The 19,489-nt window shown below is 42.6% G+C and overlaps 1 protein-coding gene across 1 annotated transcript in view; it reads right to left on the minus strand.

The window, feature by feature from the left end:
- Positions 1-436: 436 nt before the first annotated feature.
- LOC134661470 (ribosomal protein S6 kinase delta-1) overlaps positions 437-19,489 on the minus strand; it is a 28,426-nt gene continuing 9,373 nt past the window's right edge. The window contains exons 5-14 of the mRNA XM_063517584.1: positions 18,504-18,995; positions 15,300-15,406; positions 11,724-11,885; positions 8,125-8,482; positions 6,526-6,619; positions 5,866-5,872; positions 3,996-4,102; positions 2,670-2,904; positions 904-999; positions 437-559 (exon numbers count right to left, since the gene is read on the minus strand). Of these exons, the coding sequence (XP_063373654.1) occupies positions 437-559; positions 904-999; positions 2,670-2,904; positions 3,996-4,102; positions 5,866-5,872; positions 6,526-6,619; positions 8,125-8,482; positions 11,724-11,885; positions 15,300-15,406; positions 18,504-18,995 (1,781 nt within the window). The remainder of the gene's footprint in view (positions 560-903; positions 1,000-2,669; positions 2,905-3,995; positions 4,103-5,865; positions 5,873-6,525; positions 6,620-8,124; positions 8,483-11,723; positions 11,886-15,299; positions 15,407-18,503; positions 18,996-19,489) is intronic.

A 19,489-nucleotide genomic window follows, 5' to 3' on the forward strand; every position in this document is an offset into this window, starting at 1 on the left:
TCCAGTCGTTCTGTACTAGTGTCCAGTCTGTGTGTCGGAAGTATGGGTGTTGTTTGACTAGTCACAGCCGTGACATGTCACTAGGTCACTGCCGTGTTCAGCCGGGCACTCTCCAGTCGTTCTGTACTAGTGTCCAGTCTGTGTGTCGGAAGTATGGGTGTTGTTTGACTAGTCACAGCCGTGATATGTCACTAATAGGTCACTACCGTGTTCAGCCGGGCACTCTCCAGTCGTTCTGTACTAGTGTCCAGTGTGTGTGTCGGAAGTATGGGTGTTGTTTGACTAGTCACAGCCGTGACATGTCACTAGGTCACTGCCGTGTTCAGCCGGGCACTCTCCAGTCGTTCTGTACTAGTGTCCAGTCTGTGTGTCGGAAGTATGGGTGTTGTTTGACTAGTCACAGCCGTGATATGTCACTAATAGGTCACTACCGTGTTCAGCCGGGCACTCTCCAGTCGTTCTGTACTAGTGTCCAGTCTGTGTGTCGGAAGTATGGGTGTTGTTTGATCTCGTCGACGCCGTCGCGGCCGAGACGCTCGGCGGGGTCGTATGTGAGCAGCTGAAAGAAACATGTTAGTATTGGTTAAAAACATATTTTTCTTTAGGTGAAGTAGGTTCAGTCAGAGTCAGATAGGTATTGAAGTCCCTGACTTCTGAGCTAGGAAACACCTGTGTTACATAAGTCAGTGTCCTCTCCCAGACAATAGATGGTTCACTCTCTAACAAAACGCGTCTATTACTAAAGATATGAGCGCAAGCGCGAGCAGGCGTCCGTTCCATAGCGGTGCGCGGCAACCACTACTGCTAGACACCAGAATTGGTGTGGGCCGCATGTACCTGTAGCGACGCGACGAAATCGCGGAGTGAGCCGCGCCTGGTATAACTAGATGGCTTACCGCTTACCTGTGTAAGCAGAGACTCCTCTTCGACGGGTAACTCCTCGGGCAGACACAGCACGGTGTGGCTCGTGAACACGCTCTTGTGGTAGTGCGACAACGGCTGCAACGAATAACATATATATCAATAGAATTTTTGTACAGATGTAGTGCAAAATTATTTTCCATAAAACGTACGAACGTGTCTTGCTCTTTCAGTCAGTCTCGGGACAAAAAGTACTGAGGTTGACTTCCGTTGAACGTTTCCGAGAAAATACGATGGTAAACAATTATGCAATACATTTGTATTCCTATGTGACGTTGGGCGCGCGTAACACGTATGTTTAATTTCGTTAGGTTATTTTTATGTTTAATTTTCCAGCTGTGGAAGTAATGTAGGTAATAATACTGAGGTGTGCATTGCATTGTAGTCTTAATAACAATTTTTATAGTAATATACTTACTACTCCACACAACAGCTCATACATAATGACCCCAAAACTCCAGAAGTCACATAATCTCTCGTCCCCTATGTCCGTACAGACGTTATATAGCTCCGGGGCCACGAACAGGTCGATTCATCCCGTCGATACGGACAGGGACCGCTGTGGGTGGGACACGTCTAGTTTCGAAGTATGTTAGATTTATATTGTATAGCAGCTCATACATAATGACACCAAAACTCCAGAAATCACAAAGTCTCTCATCTCCTATTTCCACACAGACATTATACAACTCCGGTGCCACGAACAAGTCGATTCGACCCGATGATACGGACAGGGACCGTTGTGGCAGGGACACGTCTAGTTTCGAAGTATGTTAGATTTATATTCTAAGTTATAGTTGCACAGACAATACGGGCGGCCGGGGGGGCTGCGGAGAACGCCGCGAGACAGAAACATGCCAAGTACTCAAACTTGAAGCCGGTTTACGATTTTGTCCCTCTCGCTGTTGAGTCGGCTGGTCCTTGGTGTTCCGAGGCGAAGGTTTTTGTGAGGGACCTGGGAAAACGCTTGCGGGATAGGGGTTGCGATCCTAGGTCTGGTTCGTACCTGGTCCAGCGTATATCGTTGGCTATTCAGCGCGGGAACGCCGCTGGTATTTTGGGGACATTTGTGCCGGGTACTTACCGGATTAGGATATAGGTTTATGGCTTATTATTATGTATTTTGTAATGACCAATTTCCTGTATAATTTGACGATGCGTGTTGCGGATGACATATGTGAAAAAATGCATTTTATTTTGACGAAACCTGAGGTGGATGAGCTTTCTGTATGATGACGAAGCCTGCGCTGTGGATCTGTAGGTACCTATGCTGTTATTATTATATTGTATGTTATTTTAGTTATAGTTATACTTACAACTCCACATAGCAGCTCATACATAATGACCCCAAAACTCCAGAAGTCACATAATCTCTCGTCCCCTATGTCCGTACAGACATTATACAGCTCCGGTGCCACAAACAGGTCGGTTCGTCCCGATGATACGGACAGGGGCCTTTGTGGTAGGGACACGTTTAGTTGCGAAGTATGTTAGAACTAGCTTTTGCCCGCAGCTTCGCACGCGCAGGACAGGTTTTTTAATTGGACCCCCATTTCACCCCTTTAGGGGATGAATTTTGAAAAATCCTTTCTTAGTGGACCCCTAGACCTTATAAGGAACCTACTTGCCAAATTTGGACTTTCTAGTCCCAGCGGTTTGGGCTGTGCGTTGATTTAAGTCAGTCAGTCAGGTCTTTCACGTTTATATATATAGAAGATTATCTATTGTAAGTTATAGTTATTACTTACCACTCCACATAGCAGCTCATACATAATGACCCCAAAACTCCAGAAGTCACATAATCTCTCGTCCCCTATGTCCGTACAGACGTTATATAGCTCCGGTGCCACAAACAGGTCGGTTCGTCCCGTCGATACGGACAGGGACCGTTGTGGTAGGGACACGTCTAGCGGGTAGCCCGCGAAATAGGTGAGGATGATCTGACCACCATCGCCTAGGAGAATGTTTGACGGGTTCAGGTCTCTGGAAATAAAATATAATGTTCAATTAAAGTACTTAGGCATAGAGAAAAAAAAAACATAGATTGCTCACTCCATACATCAGTTTTAGTACCAAAAAGATTATTAGCATCTAGCATCGAGTAGCGGAACTATCAGTACTGCTACTTGACAATAGATGTAGCACCGACCGGAAAGTCTTATGCTGTTGAGATAGGGATAAGTTCGCCTTTGTACATTGTATACTTCTTTTAAATTGTATCTTAACCTGTCTTATGTACAATAAAGTGTTTATATGCATACACACATACAGGTATTAAGGTGCAGGGGGACAATTTAGACTGCGGGATAATTTAAACTAATCAAAATATCTTCCATGTTTTATTAACTAGAGTCACACACAACACATCTTTTTCGCTAACTGGACATATATTGCACTCTATATATTTATGGTACTCACTCTATCTATAAAAAAAAACCGCATCAAAATCCGTTGCGTAGTTTTAAAGATCTAAGCATACATACAGACAGACAGCGGGAAGCGACTTTGTTTTATACTATGTACTCCGTATGTACTGATTACCCCGCAGGCTAAACTGCCCCCTTGCACTGTATAAGTAGTCGAACGAGCGAGCGAAGCGAAGTGAAGTTCTTACATTCGACTTGGGACACGCGGCTGGCTAGGGGCACGTCCCGGCATTTCGATGTTTTTAAGCTGAACTATCACAGGATAGTTTGATACACAATAACTTAAGTAAATTTGTTCCAATTTAAATGAAATTGGGTAAACGTGTAGTTGAGGGCATTATATTTTAGTCATTAAATTATGAGCAGGCTCGATCAAGGGGTTATTGAGCTAGAAGAGCTTAAAATGCTAAAAAGCTATTTGTGAGGGGTCTTGCTATTCTGGTCGTCTTTTTTGCAAGAAAGTATGGTCGAGTTTGGTATCAAATGAAAGTGCTCGGTTTAGATATTTGTAATTATTTGCACGTGGTTTTCTATTGTTTTCGATCCTTTGCCGACTAAGTACCTAGGTGCATTAAATTGATCTATCTTTTTGGCGAACCGCGAGTTCTCAGTTCGGGGCGAACTAGTATAAGTTAATGATTGAAGTACCTGCAGATAACTCCAGCGTTGTGTAGACTCTCTAGTGCGGTAAGTAGTTGCGCGGCCCACTGCCTCACGGCCGAGGGCGGCAGCGCCGCGCGGGGCGGCGGCGACAACTGGAACTAAACCTTCATACAATTACATACCCCGGCCGGCGAGAGCAAAAATGCGTCTGCTCCTAGTGCTTAATTAAATATCGACTATTCTATCGACATATGGATGTCGATAGAATAGCCGACTTTTAATTAAGCACATTTTTTTTTTAATCTGAGCCATTAGTATTTGTTATTTATTTCAACTTGATACCTCCACGCGTTTCTAAGAATAACCCTAAAACAATTTTAAACTGAATAAATACAAACACTTGGTTTTAATTTTGTTTACAACAATAATTAATACTTCTGCATATCATAACGGTGGTCCAGTACATCGTGTTGTTTTTATCGACATCGACCAAAGTGTGTGTCCTCGCACTATTAAGCTGTCAACGCATTTTTGCTCTCGCCGGCCGGGGTCATATATTACGCACTGTCGTTATCAGATATATCGGAGCGGCCAAGGCGCTCACAAATATCTGAGCACGGCTCTATTGTCAGGGCGTTAGAGTGCGTGTTCAGATATTTGTGAGCACCTTGGCCGCTCCGATATATCTGATGGCGACTGTACAGAAAATCCGCAAAATTTCATGGACACATTAATGAATTCATTTATAAAGTGGTCGTGTAGTTTTGCGGCTGGGTGTACCCCACAAATTAAGCAAATCGTATTATCCGTCTGCCGTGTGTATAATGTATACAATGTTAATTATTAAATTTATTTCGGTACCTAATTCGTCAATTACTGGCCACCTTATACTAAAAATTAATTCTTTTCACCTATAAACATAATTCATTTTAGTATAAGGTGACTAGTTATTGAAGGGCGGCCAGTTATTGAAACGTTATACTAAAATGAATTCTGTTTATAGGCATGGTCTAATAAAACATGGTCTTCTCTTCCCAGAGTGTCACTTGCCTACGTCACAATAACATTGCCACTTTATTTCAACATAACATGTTACATGGGTACATTATATCTATGGTTAATAAGTTAATTTATTTCTTTATAATTTAATAATTTTCATTTATATGTATTTTATCTTAAATTTTACAATAACACGTCATTTTTAATTATTCGTTAGCAATATCTTCCGATTTACGAAAGAAATTTCAGACGTTCGGGTAATTCTGTTTACACTACTGGCAACACAGGATAGCGCTGTAACATTTGACAATCCGCCATTTTGTCCCTGACCGACCGTCCTTGTCGAACGCGTGTTAATTGTTATTTCCTTCTCGCTCAGTGTCAGCAGTCGCAGTGTTTTCCAAACTTTTCACGTCGTAAGCTTCGTAATTAATGTTTTGTTACGAAAATGGTTGGCTGCTCTATTCGGAACTGTAAGAGTAGGAGTGAAAAGTGCAGTATAGATTTGTTTTATTTTACTATGTTTCTACATGAATAACTTAAAATTAATGCCGTTAAAATAATTTTCACTGTTGGTTAAAATTCTCCCACATTTTAAAGTTTGAGAACCTGTAAACAGCATGATGACGTAGGCAAGTGCCAGTTAGGTCATTCGCGAATCTCGGAAGAGAGTACCAGGCGGAGTATATTATTATACCATGGTTTATAGGTCAATAGACGACCGGTCTGGCCTAGTGGGTAGTGACCCTGCCTGTGAAGCCGCGGTCCTGGGTTCGAATCCCAGTAAGGGCATTTATTTGTGTGATGAGCACAGATATTTGTTCCTGAGTCATGGTTGTTTTCTATGTATTTAAGTATTTGTATATTATATATATCGTTGTCTGAGTACCCACAACACAAGCTTTCTTGAGCTTACCGTGGGGCTTAGTCAATTTGTGTAATAATGTCCTATTAAAAAAATAAAATAACGATTTACCCTACTCACTCTAAAATGCGTCGGCGACTCCTCCCTCCCATTTTCCTCCTGAACCTCCCCCTCCTCACGCAGCGCCCTGTCCACATTCCTCAGCAGCGTCTGCGAGTTCCTCACCAGTTCGTCTGCCGTGTGTATACCAGGGATGTTGCGGATGCCGATTTTTTGACATGCGGATTTTTAAAGGCTCACATCCGCGGATGCGGATGTCAAGATAGTACCATAAAAAACGTCAAATATTACATTTTAGTAATTTTTATTTCAAAAAACCGGCCAAGTGCGAGTCGGACTCTCGTTCCAAGAGTTCCGTACATTAAGTCCCACTCACACTTGACTGCTTATTTCTAATAGGTTTTTTTTGGTTAATGACTAAATTACCTAGCAATCTAGCACCTACGCCGATGCTAAGACGTTCCTGTACCGACCTGTTCCACATCCGCATCCGCATTAAATCCGCATCGATTTATGCGGATGCGGATGCGGATGTTGAAAATAATGCAGAAGTTCCGCGGTTGCGGATGCGGATGCGGATATTCGCAACATCCCTGGTGTATACAATGTCAATGATTAAATCTATTACTCACTCTAAAATGCGTCGGCGACTCCCCCCTCCCATTTTCCTCCTGAACCTCCCCCTCCTCACGCAGCGCCCTGTCCACATTCCTCAGCAGCGTCTGCGAGTTCCTCACCAATTCGTCTGCCGTGTGTATACAATGTCAATGATTAAATCTATTACTCACTCTAAAATGCGTCGGCGACTCGTCCCTCCCATTTTCCTCCTGAACCTCCCCCTCCTCACGCAGCGCCCTGTCCACATTCCTCAGCAGCGTCTGCGAGTTCCTCACCAATTCGTCTGCCGTGTGTATACAATGTCAATGATTAAATCTATTACTCACTCTAAAATGCGTCGGCGACTCTTCCCTCCCATTTTCCTCCTGAACCTCCCCCTCCTCACGCAGCGCCCTGTCCACATTCCTCAGCAGCGCTGCGAGTTCTTCACCAGTTCGTCTGCCGTGTGTATACAATGTCAATGATTAAATCTATTACTCACTCTAAAATGCGTCGGCGACTCTTCCCTCCCATTTTCCTCCTGAACCTCCCCCTCCTCCCGCAGCGCCCTGTCCACATTCCTCAGCAGCGTCTGCGAGTTCCTCACCAGTTCGTCTGCCGTGTGTATACAATGTCAATGATTAAATCTATTACTCACTCTAAAATGCGTCGGCGACTCCTCCCTCCCGTTTTCCTCCTGAACCTCCCCCTCCTCACGCAGCGCCCTGTCCACATTCCTCAGCAGCGTCTGCGAGTTCCTCACCAATTCGTCTGCCGTGTGTATACAATGTCAATGATTAAATCTATTACTCACTCTAAAATGCGTCGGCGACTCCTCCCTCCCGTTTTCCTCCTGAACCTCCCCCTCCTCACGCAGCGCCCTGTCCACATTCCTCAGCAGCGTCTGCGAGTTCTTCACCAGTTCGTCTGCCGTGTGTATACAATGTCAATGATTAAATCTATTACTCACTCTAAAATGCGTCGGCGACTCTTCCCTCCCATTTTCCTCCTGAACCTCCCCCTCCTCACGCAGCGCCCTGTCCACATTCCTCAGCAGCGTCTGCGAGTTCCTCACCAGTTCGTCTGCCGTGTGTATACAATGTCAATGATTAAATCTATTACTCACTCTAAAATGCGTCGGCGACTCCTCCCTCCCGTTTTCCTCCTGAACCTCCCCCTCCTCACGCAGCGCCCTGTCCACATTCCTCAGCAGCGTCTGCGAGTTCCTCACCAATTCGTCTGCCGTGTGTATACAATGTCAATGATTAAATCTATTACTCACTCTAAAATGCGTCGGCGACTCCTCCCTCCCGTTTTCCTCCTGAACCTCCCCCTCCTCACGCAGCGCCCTGTCCACATTCCTCAGCAGCGTCTGCGAGTTCTTCACCAGTTCGTCTGCCGTGTGTATACAATGTCAATGATTAAATCTATTACTCACTCTAAAATGCGTCGGCGACTCTTCCCTCCCATTTTCCTCCTGAACCTCCCCCTCCTCACGCAGCGCCCTGTCCACATTCCTCAGCAGCGTCTGCGAGTTCCTCACCAGTTCGTCTGCCGTGTGTATACAATGTCAATGATTAAATCTATTACTCACTCTAAAATGCGTCGGCGACTCCTCCCTCCCATTTTCCTCCTGAACCTCCCCCTCCTCACGCAGCGCCCTGTCCACATTCCTCAGCAGCGTCTGCGAGTTCCTCACCAGCTCCTCAACCTCATCACCCTCCTCAACTTCCTCAATCTTCCTCATTGGTTCACTGAACACATTCTCCAAGTTCACTTCCCTCGCTGGCGTACTTGGTATAGACTTAACATAGTTTTTTATATAGTCTAGTAATTTCTCGCCCGGAGCGTAAGATAGTATGAGAAAGATGAGAGAGTTGGTTTCTATGTAGGCTTGGAGTGGAACCATGTATGGTATGCTGGTGGGTAGAACGGGTTGGCGGGTCTCGTTGGTTCGCTGGAGGAAGTATTCGTCGAATTCCGTTAGGTTGTTGGGGATTTTTTGGATCACCTGTAAAAACACCGTTAACTTGTAAAAAAAAACTAAAAAAACAGCCCACATGATGTATTAAGTTTTGCTTTATTTTATATAATTTTATTTTATGTGTTTTAAATTGGTTGCCCTGAAAACTAGTGCCACGGCTAAGGACGAAAGTCATCGGCATAAGCTGAGTGGCATCCATTTTGGTGTCTTGTATTAGAATAAGATATTTGTATAAAGTAAATATAGGTAGGTTAAGCTTGTATTCGACACCAAATAAACCATTTATATTTTTAAATTTTCATCCATACAAGGTAGATATTTAATTTAAACAGAACATTGCAGGCATCAATCTTAAACAACTTATTAAATATTAAAATTCACAAAAGTCCGTGTTTTTAGGCCAGATGCGATTGTACCTCTATTTAGGTTGTATGTTACTGAATAAACTTTATTTTATTTTATTTATTTTATTTTTAGGTATATTTAATAAATCTGACTATACACGTACCTTCATAGCGTAGCAGACCTGTTCAGCCTTGTGCAGCACTAGCATCATGGTATCCGCTACTACAGCTAGCACCCGGTACAAAGCTAGATGCGATTGTACCTGACTATACACGTACCTTCATAGCGTAGCAGACCTGTGCAGCCTTGTGCAGCACTAGCATCATGGTATCCGCTACTACAGCTAGCACCCGGTACAAAGCTAGATGCGATTGTACCTGACTATACACGTACCTTCATAGCGTAGCAGACCTGTGCAGCCTTGTGCAGCACTAGCATCATGGTATCCGCTACTACAGCTAGCACCCGGTACAAAGCTAGATGCGATTGTACCTGACTATACACGTACCTTCATAGCGTAGCAGACCTGTGCAGCCTTGTGCAGCACTAGCATCATGGTATCCGCTACTACAGCTAGCACCCGGTACAAAGCTAGATGCGATTGTACCTGACTATACACGTACCTTCATAGCGTAGCAGACCTGTGCAGCCTTGTGCAGCACTAGCATCATGGTATCCGCTACTACAGCTAGCACCCGGTACAAAGCTAGATGCGATTGTACCTGACTATACACGTACCTTCATAGCGTAGCAGACCTGTGCAGCCTTGTGCAGCACTAGCATCATGGTATCCGCTACTACAGCTAGCACCCGGTACAAAGCTAGATGCGATTGTACCTGACTATACACGTACCTTCATAGCGTAGCAGACCTGTGCAGCCTTGTGCAGCACTAGCATCATGGTATCCGCTACTACAGCTAGCACCCGGTACAAAGCTAGATGCGATTGTACCTGACTATACACGTACCTTCATAGCGTAGCAGACCTGTGCAGCCTTGTGCAGCACTAGCATCATGGTATCCGCTACTACAGCTAGCACCCGGTACAAAGCTAGATGCGATTGTACCTGACTATACACGTACCTTCATAGCGTAGCAGACCTGTGCAGCCTTGTGCAGCACTAGCATCATGGTATCCGCTACTACAGCTAGCACCCGGTACAAAGCTAGATGCGATTGTACCTGACTATACACGTACCTTCATAGCGTAGCAGACCTGTGCAGCCTTGTGCAGCACTAGCATCATGGTATCCGCTACTACAGCTAGCACCCGGTACAAAGCTAGATGCGATTGTACCTGACTATACACGTACCTTCATAGCGTAGCAGACCTGTGCAGCCTTGTGCAGCACTAGCATCATGGTATCCGCTACTACAGCTAGCACCCGGTACAAAGCTAGATGCGATTGTACCTGACTATACACGTACCTTCATAGCGTAGCAGACCTGTGCAGCCTTGTGCAGCACTAGCATCATGGTATCCGCTACTACAGCTAGCACCCGGTACAAAGCTAGATGCGATTGTACCTGACTATACACGTACCTTCATAGCGTAGCAGACCTGTGCAGCCTTGTGCAGCACTAGCATCATGGTATCCGCTACTACAGCTAGCACCCGGTACAAAGCTAGATGCGATTGTACCTGACTATACACGTACCTTCATAGCGTAGCAGACCTGTGCAGCCTTGTGCAGCACTAGCATCATGGTATCCGCTACTACAGCTAGCACCCGGTACAAAGCTAGATGCGATTGTACCTGACTATACACGTACCTTCATAGCGTAGCAGACCTGTGCAGCCTTGTGCAGCACTAGCATCATGGTATCCGCTACTACAGCTAGCACCCGGTACAAAGCTAGATGCGATTGTACCTGACTATACACGTACCTTCATAGCGTAGCAGACCTGTGCAGCCTTGTGCAGCACTAGCATCATGGTATCCGCTACTACAGCTAGCACCCGGTACAAAGCTAGATGCGATTGTACCTGACTATACACGTACCTTCATAGCGTAGCAGACCTGTGCAGCCTTGTGCAGCACTAGCATCATGGTATCCGCTACTACAGCTAGCACCCGGTACAAAGCTAGATGCGATTGTACCTGACTATACACGTACCTTCATAGCGTAGCAGACCTGTGCAGCCTTGTGCAGCACTAGCATCATGGTATCCGCTACTACAGCTAGCACCCGGTACAAAGCTAGATGCGATTGTACCTGACTATACACGTACCTTCATAGCGTAGCAGACCTGTGCAGCCTTGTGCAGCACTAGCATCATGGTATCCGCTACTACAGCTAGCACCCGGTACAAAGCTAGATGCGATTGTACCTGACTATACACGTACCTTCATAGCGTAGCAGACCTGTGCAGCCTTGTGCAGCACTAGCATCATGGTATCCGCTACTACAGCTAGCACCCGGTACAAAGCTAGATGCGATTGTACCTGACTATACACGTACCTTCATAGCGTAGCAGACCTGTGCAGCCTTGTGCAGCACTAGCATCATGGTATCCGCTACTACAGCTAGCACCCGGTACAAAGCTAGATGCGATTGTACCTGACTATACACGTACCTTCATAGCGTAGCAGACCTGTGCAGCCTTGTGCAGCACTAGCATCATGGTATCCGCTACTACAGCTAGCACCCGGTACAAAGCTAGATGCGATTGTACCTGACTATACACGTACCTTCATAGCGTAGCAGACCTGTGCAGCCTTGTGCAGCACTAGCATCATGGTATCCGCTACTACAGCTAGCACCCGGTACAAAGCTAGATGCGATTGTACCTGACTATACACGTACCTTCATAGCGTAGCAGACCTGTGCAGCCTTGTGCAGCACTAGCATCATGGTATCCGCTACTACAGCTAGCACCCGGTACAAAGCTAGATGCGATTGTACCTGACTATACACGTACCTTCATAGCGTAGCAGACCTGTGCAGCCTTGTGCAGCACTAGCATCATGGTATCCGCTACTACAGCTAGCACCCGGTACAAAGCTAGATCTTCGTACGGTCTCCGGAGCATGGACAGTGGTACCGGGCAGTTTATAGGTGTGGGCGCGGGTTCTGGGATCAGCTGAAAAGTAAATATGTGTATTATATAGTGTGTAAGTCCAATACGGGCAATAAATTAAACCTTACCCGTCTAATCATTAATTAAGACGTTCTGTTAAGTTACACTTAATTATGACCCCGTAATTGATTTCTTTCACATAACCAAGCAGCAAATGTACTGCAGACATTAAGAAACAGAAGATGACATGACGTTACGAGATACGAGCTTTTGTAACTGCCAACAAGCGTTGACAGTTACTTTAAAAAGCTCGTATGCCGTAACTTGTGTGGTGTATTACATTGCGGGCCGAATTATTTTGTGTTGTTAAAATTTTCATTGCATTTCTAAGTAAAATCTATCTCATAAATAAATAAATAAATCTTTATTGTTCAAAACATACATGCTACATAAATGAAGTTGGAGCCCTGGAGACTGCGTTAGTTTACACTGTGTTGCAGCCCCAGTGGTTGCCCGTATTACATAATCATTTGGAATTTGATAGAACAATCAGACTTAATTTGTAACATAAAAAGTAATGGCACAATAACTCTATAATTATAATATAATATCTAGTTTAGGTACAGACAATAATATAGCGGAAAATTCAAAATCTTGCATGCATTTATGTGTGTGTGTGTGTGTGTGTGTATATGTGTGTGTGTGTGTGTATGTGTGTGTGTGTGTGTGTGTGTGTGTGTGTGTGTGTGTGTGTGTGTGTGTGTGTGTGTATGTGTGTGTAGGTACTAATCCTAACACCCAAATAATCCCTGGCTTAATAGTTTCTCAGTCTCATCATAGTCCATTTTACACAACCATGTCCAAATTGTTTTTTTAAATGCATGATTAGATAATGTTTTTATAGTTGTATGCTCTATTTTTATTTTATTATATATTAATGGGGCACTATAATTGATGTTTCGTCTGGCAAATTTAGTTCTGCATTTAGGAAGAGGACAGCGCTCAATACGCCTGTGGCATGTCGATAACGTTGGGACTACTTTGTGGTGATATCTTTTTAAACATTGCATGATGTACAGTTTACGAACCGTGGGAACCATAGCCATGTTATACAATTCAGTAGTGGGATAGCGGAAGGGTAGGTATAGCATGACCTTTAGGAGAGCTCGCTGGGCTCTTTCTGCCTCAATCATGTGAGTCTTAGCAGCACCACCCCAAGTGCAGATACAGTAGTTCACAATACATTCGCCTAGTGCTTTATATGTTTTTATTAATAATTGTTTGTTTGCCACGCTTCGTAGATTTCTGAAAGCATATATGAGTTTCCGAACTCTAGAAGCAACAACATTAATGTGATGATTCCATTTAAGGTGTGCATCGACCTGTACTCCTAAGTATTTGAGATGATCAGTACGTTTCAATAGGGTACAATTACAGTTCATGGAGATATTTCTGTTACATGGGTAAGTGTGTATAGTCACTTTAAAATCTTTATCGGGTTTAGTGGCTGCTGTTTTACTAAAGCAAATGTAGTTTGTTTTGGTTACATTGAGTGAGAGCAAAGAGTCCTCCAACCAAGAGGTGACAAGTCTAAGACCATTTTCTGCAAGCGCACGTACTCCTCCCCAGCTCTTGTCGTGGAATAACAGCACTGTGCAAACATGAGCGTTTCGCAACCGGCTATGTTATTTTTGCACAGGCCATTTACGTAAATAAGAAAAAGAGTTGGAGCCAGGGTACTGTACTGTATCTCAATATTCTTTTTTAGGTCCTATGCTAACCACCGTTTAAATATTCGCCGGTATTGGATTTACACACTGTATAAAGTATTAGGTTTTTCTGCAGTTTTGTCAGCAAAGTAATACATTGAAGTGAAAACTAGAAAAACGTAAACTTTGACAGAAAATATGAAATTATCATTCTATTTGGGGTATTTTGGAGGTTCTCAGAAAAAAGTTAAGGTACACCTGCAATAATATGTTACACAACGAAGGCCGCAAAAATATCTGACACGACCTTATTTGTAGAGCCATAAGAGCGTGTCACATATTTTTGCGGCCTAACTAACTTTAACTATCTATAGCAGTGGTTCCCAAAGTTTACTGGGTCTACCCACTTAACAGTTTGTCAAGTACTACCATTAGTAAAGTCAATGTAATGTACCGGTACTCATATAACCATAAGTTTAAGTTTACTGCATGTGTACACAGGTACAAGACACTTACATAAGTTGTGGTTACCTATAATTAGAGAATCAGTCATGATTGTTGAATAGATTTATAGCATGTAAGATGTAATCTGTTGGTAATCCTAAATAACGAAAATAAAAATAACAGTAACTGCCAAATTCGGGACCCACCTCTTGGCAGTCGTAAAATAAAGATAAAGATAAAAATAACTTTATTCAAGTAGGATCCATTGGATCGCTTTTGCATCGTCAATGTCTAAATAAAAATTAATACATTACAATTTGGAAAATTAATACATTACTACTTAATACTGAACTAAAAAAAAAGATAATAATAATAAAATAAAATAAAAATTAAATTAGAACATGCAAAAGTGCGATTACCTAATGGTAGTTATGTCTTTGTATATTTACAATAATTTTTAATTTCATGCATCATCAAAATATATACAAATTATAAATTATACCTACCTAGTTAATGGCTGAATCAGCATTTTGCATCGTCAAAAACAAAAATTATAAGCGCAATAATCAAAAAATCTAACAATAATATTATTGGTAACGCTCAGATTCCCTAGTAGTTTCAGGACCCACTGGAATATTTGCTCGCGACCCACCGATGGGCGACCCACAGTTTGGGTAATGCTGATCTATAGGTTATTTGTGACGTCCCACGGGTAAATAGTAAATGTACCATCACGCTCAGCGATTGTTACGCCATTTATGGTCCTAGCTAAATTAGTTGTTCCATACTTACGCTATGGAATGTCCAATTTAGCTAGAACCCTAAATGGCGGAACAATCACCTTATGGCGGTCGACGCTTATTGCTATTATTAACGCCGCCACTCCAATACTATTATGCGACGTAAGCGCTAGCCGCCATAAGGTACCTTTTCCCGTGGAACGTCACTTTTATACCCAGTAGTATACAGGGTGCTTCCTGTAACAGGAGCAATAAATTAAACTGTAGGCTGTACTCCTCAAACTGACCAACATTTGTTCAGCAAATTTTTAAAATTATGAATCCTTTAGACTTCCTCTTTTTCATACAGAATAAATATTGCCTTCAATGTACGCTGACATCAGTGTGTTTGACGTTGCTTGTCACGCTTTAAACATAACAAAATTTGTAATACATTGCGTCTTAGAATAAACTTTAAAGTGTAATAAAAATCAAAACCTGAGTTATGTTCAAAAGTTGCTGAACAAATGTTGGTCAGTTTGAGGAGTACAGCCTACAGTTTGATTTATTGCTCCTGTTACAGGAAGCACCCTGTATAAACTTACAGTTTCATTGACGTCGCATAGATGGTTCTTGTAGATTTCCTCGGCGTAGGAGAGGTACTTGTTGGTCTTATCCTTGATGAGGGCGCGCCTCTGCGGGTCCGAGTCGGCTGCAAACGTACAGCAACAATAGGGATTATTAAATTATTAATAATACCACGACCACGACCACGGGGACAACGCCGTCCTCGAAACGTCGGAGGTAAATCGTAAAACTTAGATACGCGATTAAGTCCCGTTGTATAATTTAATAATGTGTAAAGTAAAAATCGTGAAAGTTTAAATCAGTGTTAAACAATAGGGATGATGACACATGTTGAATTTTATAACAAAATCTAGTAAAATAGATAGCAAACGAGCAATTTATCACAATAATGTGGACATTAAAATAAAATATTGAAAAATTACAAAAATACAGGACCTGAAAGTTTCAAAATTTAAGTTTTTCTTAACTTCCTAAAACGATCAAAGTAAGAGTACCATTCGATTCCTTACATTTCATGCAATAAAATATTGTATAGCAACTATATACATAAACGCAATATTTCACCGACAAAAACGCAATTTTCTTGTTTTGTCCATACTACAAGATGGGCGATGACGTCACGGCCCTTGGCCGTTTTGTATAGGGCGTTTCGCGAGTGAAGTGCGACTGTCGGCCTTTGACTACAATTTCTGACTTTTGTGTTACTTTAATGTAATGGGTCCCATATAGACATTTGATCCTAAAAACAAACCCGATCGATTGATACCATAAAAAAAATTAGTCATGTAGCCTATTAGAGATGCAACGGATAGTTGTCTGGCCGGATACCGGATATTCGGTCTGACCATCGGCCAGATATTTAAATAAGGGCCGGATACCGGATAGTAACCGAATATCCAGTGCATCTCTAATATCAACAATGAACACATCGCCCTTATTTGCATCAAGCAGCCGGGAAATAGGTAAGCTTAACACATGAATTGCCCCCCAGCCAAACAAGACATCCGCGCCAGGCCACAACAATTTCGTCATATAAAGCTGTAGTACCACGATCCCGACTATCGGGTCGTCCGGCCTGGGAACGAAATCATGAAATACCCGATAGTCGGGTTTTCGGCACTGAATGTGTTAAAGAACTAGGTGAACTCTGGACAATTTGAACGAAATAATGTGATCAGAGACACTGTTTAAGGTGCGTTTCCACGAGAGATGTGCGAGGAGGGAGTTTGTTTTACTAGCACATCACTGGTGGAAACGCAGCCTAAATAATGACACTACAAGTTAATAGATCACGGTTTGCCTGTTTTTAGTTTTCTAGAATGAGTTACAAACGGCAATCTTCTAATCGAATTTAAACTGTTGTGAGATATCCTAACATTGAATAATTTTACGGTTCAGATTGACTTGTTTTTAGTCACTCGCGCGACATGTTTCGCAGACCCTAGGTCGCACTGTTAGTGCTTGAGAAAGGAGACCTAGGCTCTCCGAAACATGTCGCACGAGTGACTAAAAACAAGTGAGTCTGAACCGTAAAATTATTCAAGGCAATCTTAGTAGTTCTAAAAATGCGACCCTGGTTATGTTTTGTCTGACAAATCACATATTGTTTCAATTTCTAGCGAGAACAAGTATTAATGTTATCTTCTATCCGATTCTGTTATTTGCACCATTATTACGCTCTTACTTATTTCAAAGTCAACATTTTCACAACTGTATTCCTGCACATATTCACACAAGAACAGGAAATTCATTTAAACAACTTGTCACTAGATAATAATCAATTAATAAATATGGTGTTCCACTATCGAGTGATATGGATATAATGCACAAGCGCTTATCCGCGAGTTTGTATGAATACTAAGGATTACTCTTATCAGTACTGATAAAAAGTTGATTCATTGTTAATTTTAAACACTTTTAAGTAAGGTTTAAACACTCTAAATAATTCATTCAAATTGCGATTTTAATGTCTATGCTGGAAGGTTTAATTTGTAACAATAGGTCGTATGCTCTTACCAGCCTAACTTTATCATAATCGATACTTTGCAGAACTATAAGGTGACGTAACTTATTACGAAATAAGTAGTAATTACAAGTAGGTACAGTCAGCAGCAATAGTTGCTAAGCGGGCGAGGTGTTCAAAATGATCTTGACGCGACTTTATTGTTAAGGGAATAAGAGCGTGTCAAGGTAATTTTGAACACCTCGCCCGCTTAGCAACTTCTGCTGCTGACTGTACATACCTAATCTAAACAATCATTGCTAATTACATAGTACCTAATTAATAATTATAGATATGATAATTTGACGGTTGCACTAAAGATAATTGATTGTAATAGAGAGGTTAAAGTCTAAGAACAAAACGTGCCCCTTAGTTTGACATCCAAAACAGATGGCGCTGTACTGCGCTATGTTTTGCGGTCACTGAATTGTCAAACGTCTTTGACAATCAGAGTTACCGCAAAATGTATGAAGCTGTACAGCGCCATCTCGTTTACCTGTCAAATACGAAGCACGAAATTGTCTTAGAATTTACGCATCTTACTCAATCAATGTAGGTACACATCTTTGGTTGCACTTTAATCATCTATCGTGTCATTTGTTATTATTAACACCAACATTGTTATTTTACAGCTCTAGGTCGAAATTTAGGATTTACAAACCACATCGCCTAGCAAGTGTGATGAAAAAACACATTACAGCCCTAGGTCGAAATTTATTGTTAACGGACCGCATCGCCTACGGGTAATAACACCATTTACGAGCAAGTGCACCATTTACGAAAAACCGGCCAAGTGCGAGTCGGACTCGCGCACGGAGGGTTCCGCACCATCAACAAAAAAAATACCGGCCAAGTGCGAGTCGGACTCGCGCACGTAGGGTTCCGCACCATCAATAAAAAATAGAGCAAAACAAGCAAAAAAACGGTCACCCATCCAAGTACTGACCTCGCCCGACGTTGCTTAACTTCGGTCAAAAATCACGTTTGTTGTATGGGAGCCCCACTTAAATCTTTATTTTATTCTGTTTTTAGTACTTGTTGTTATAGTGGCAACAGAAATACATCATCTGTGAAAATTTCAACTGTCTAGCTATCACGGTTCGTGAGATACAGCCTGGTGACAGACGGACGGACGGACGGACAGCGGAGTCTTAGTAATAGGGTCCCGTTTTTACCCTTTGGGTACGGAACCCTAAAAAGTTAAATAAGAAATACTCACTCTGAACCCCAACCAGCATCTTCTCAATCCCCGACTTGTAAAAATCAAACGCCCTCTGGTATTCCCTCATGTCCTCACACCGCGCCGCCATGTTCAACAAATACCCCGCCTCGAACACGTAACTATCCTCCGTCCTTGTCTTACTGTCCACGTTAGATAAGGACGTCTTACTGTACAACGACATCCGACTGTTACTTCGACTCGAAAGCGTGGAGTTCAAGGATGAAGTATCCGATTGCTTTGGTACGTAGTTCTCTAAGCGTGAACTAGATGGCGCGTCGAAATTAATCAAATCCGGTAGCCTATTTTTGACTGCGCCTTTATTTTGTACGGTGAGTTTGGAGAGTTGGTCGTATAAGTCGTCGTTGAGGCTCTCTAGGGAGTTGAGAGAGTCGTTGGAGGAGTGCGGCTTGAGTTCGACAACTGCCGCTTCGTAGATTGGGATTTTCGGGATCGATGCGAAGTCTGTTTCGTCGCGGGTCTCTGGTTGGTCTGAAACATAGACATAGACATAGAAAATTTTTATTTAACACCACATTGAAAAATGTTTACAGGCAATGCTACAAAACATTACAAGCCTTAGAATTAAACTTAAATAGGCACAAATTAATTTGTTTACATGTAGATATAAGTTTTTTTTAATTATGATGCTAAAAAGGAGCGAACCTCAGCATGTGTTGCAGCAGGCTTACCTACTACAACGCTGGTTTTCAGGCCGACCCTTCGTACAATACGAAACCAAAGTAGGTAGAATACTTATCGTATTAGTAGTAGGTAGAATAAAATCGTAGAATACTTAGTAGTAGACTGTAATGTAATGTAGCATGCATTTTGTTAATTTAGCTGATAGTAGTGAATTCTTTAGCGCCTAATGTAATCAATAAAAAACTGGCAAACTAGGAAAAGTGCCATCCTGCGAGACAGGCATAGCCTACTAGCAGGTGTCACGGGCAATTTATATATCTGGCAACAACTTTAGCAGTGTT

This window comes from Cydia amplana, chromosome 2, assembly GCF_948474715.1.
Source record: "Cydia amplana chromosome 2, ilCydAmpl1.1, whole genome shotgun sequence".
In the NCBI taxonomy this organism is placed as follows: Eukaryota; Metazoa; Arthropoda; class Insecta; order Lepidoptera; family Tortricidae; genus Cydia; species Cydia amplana.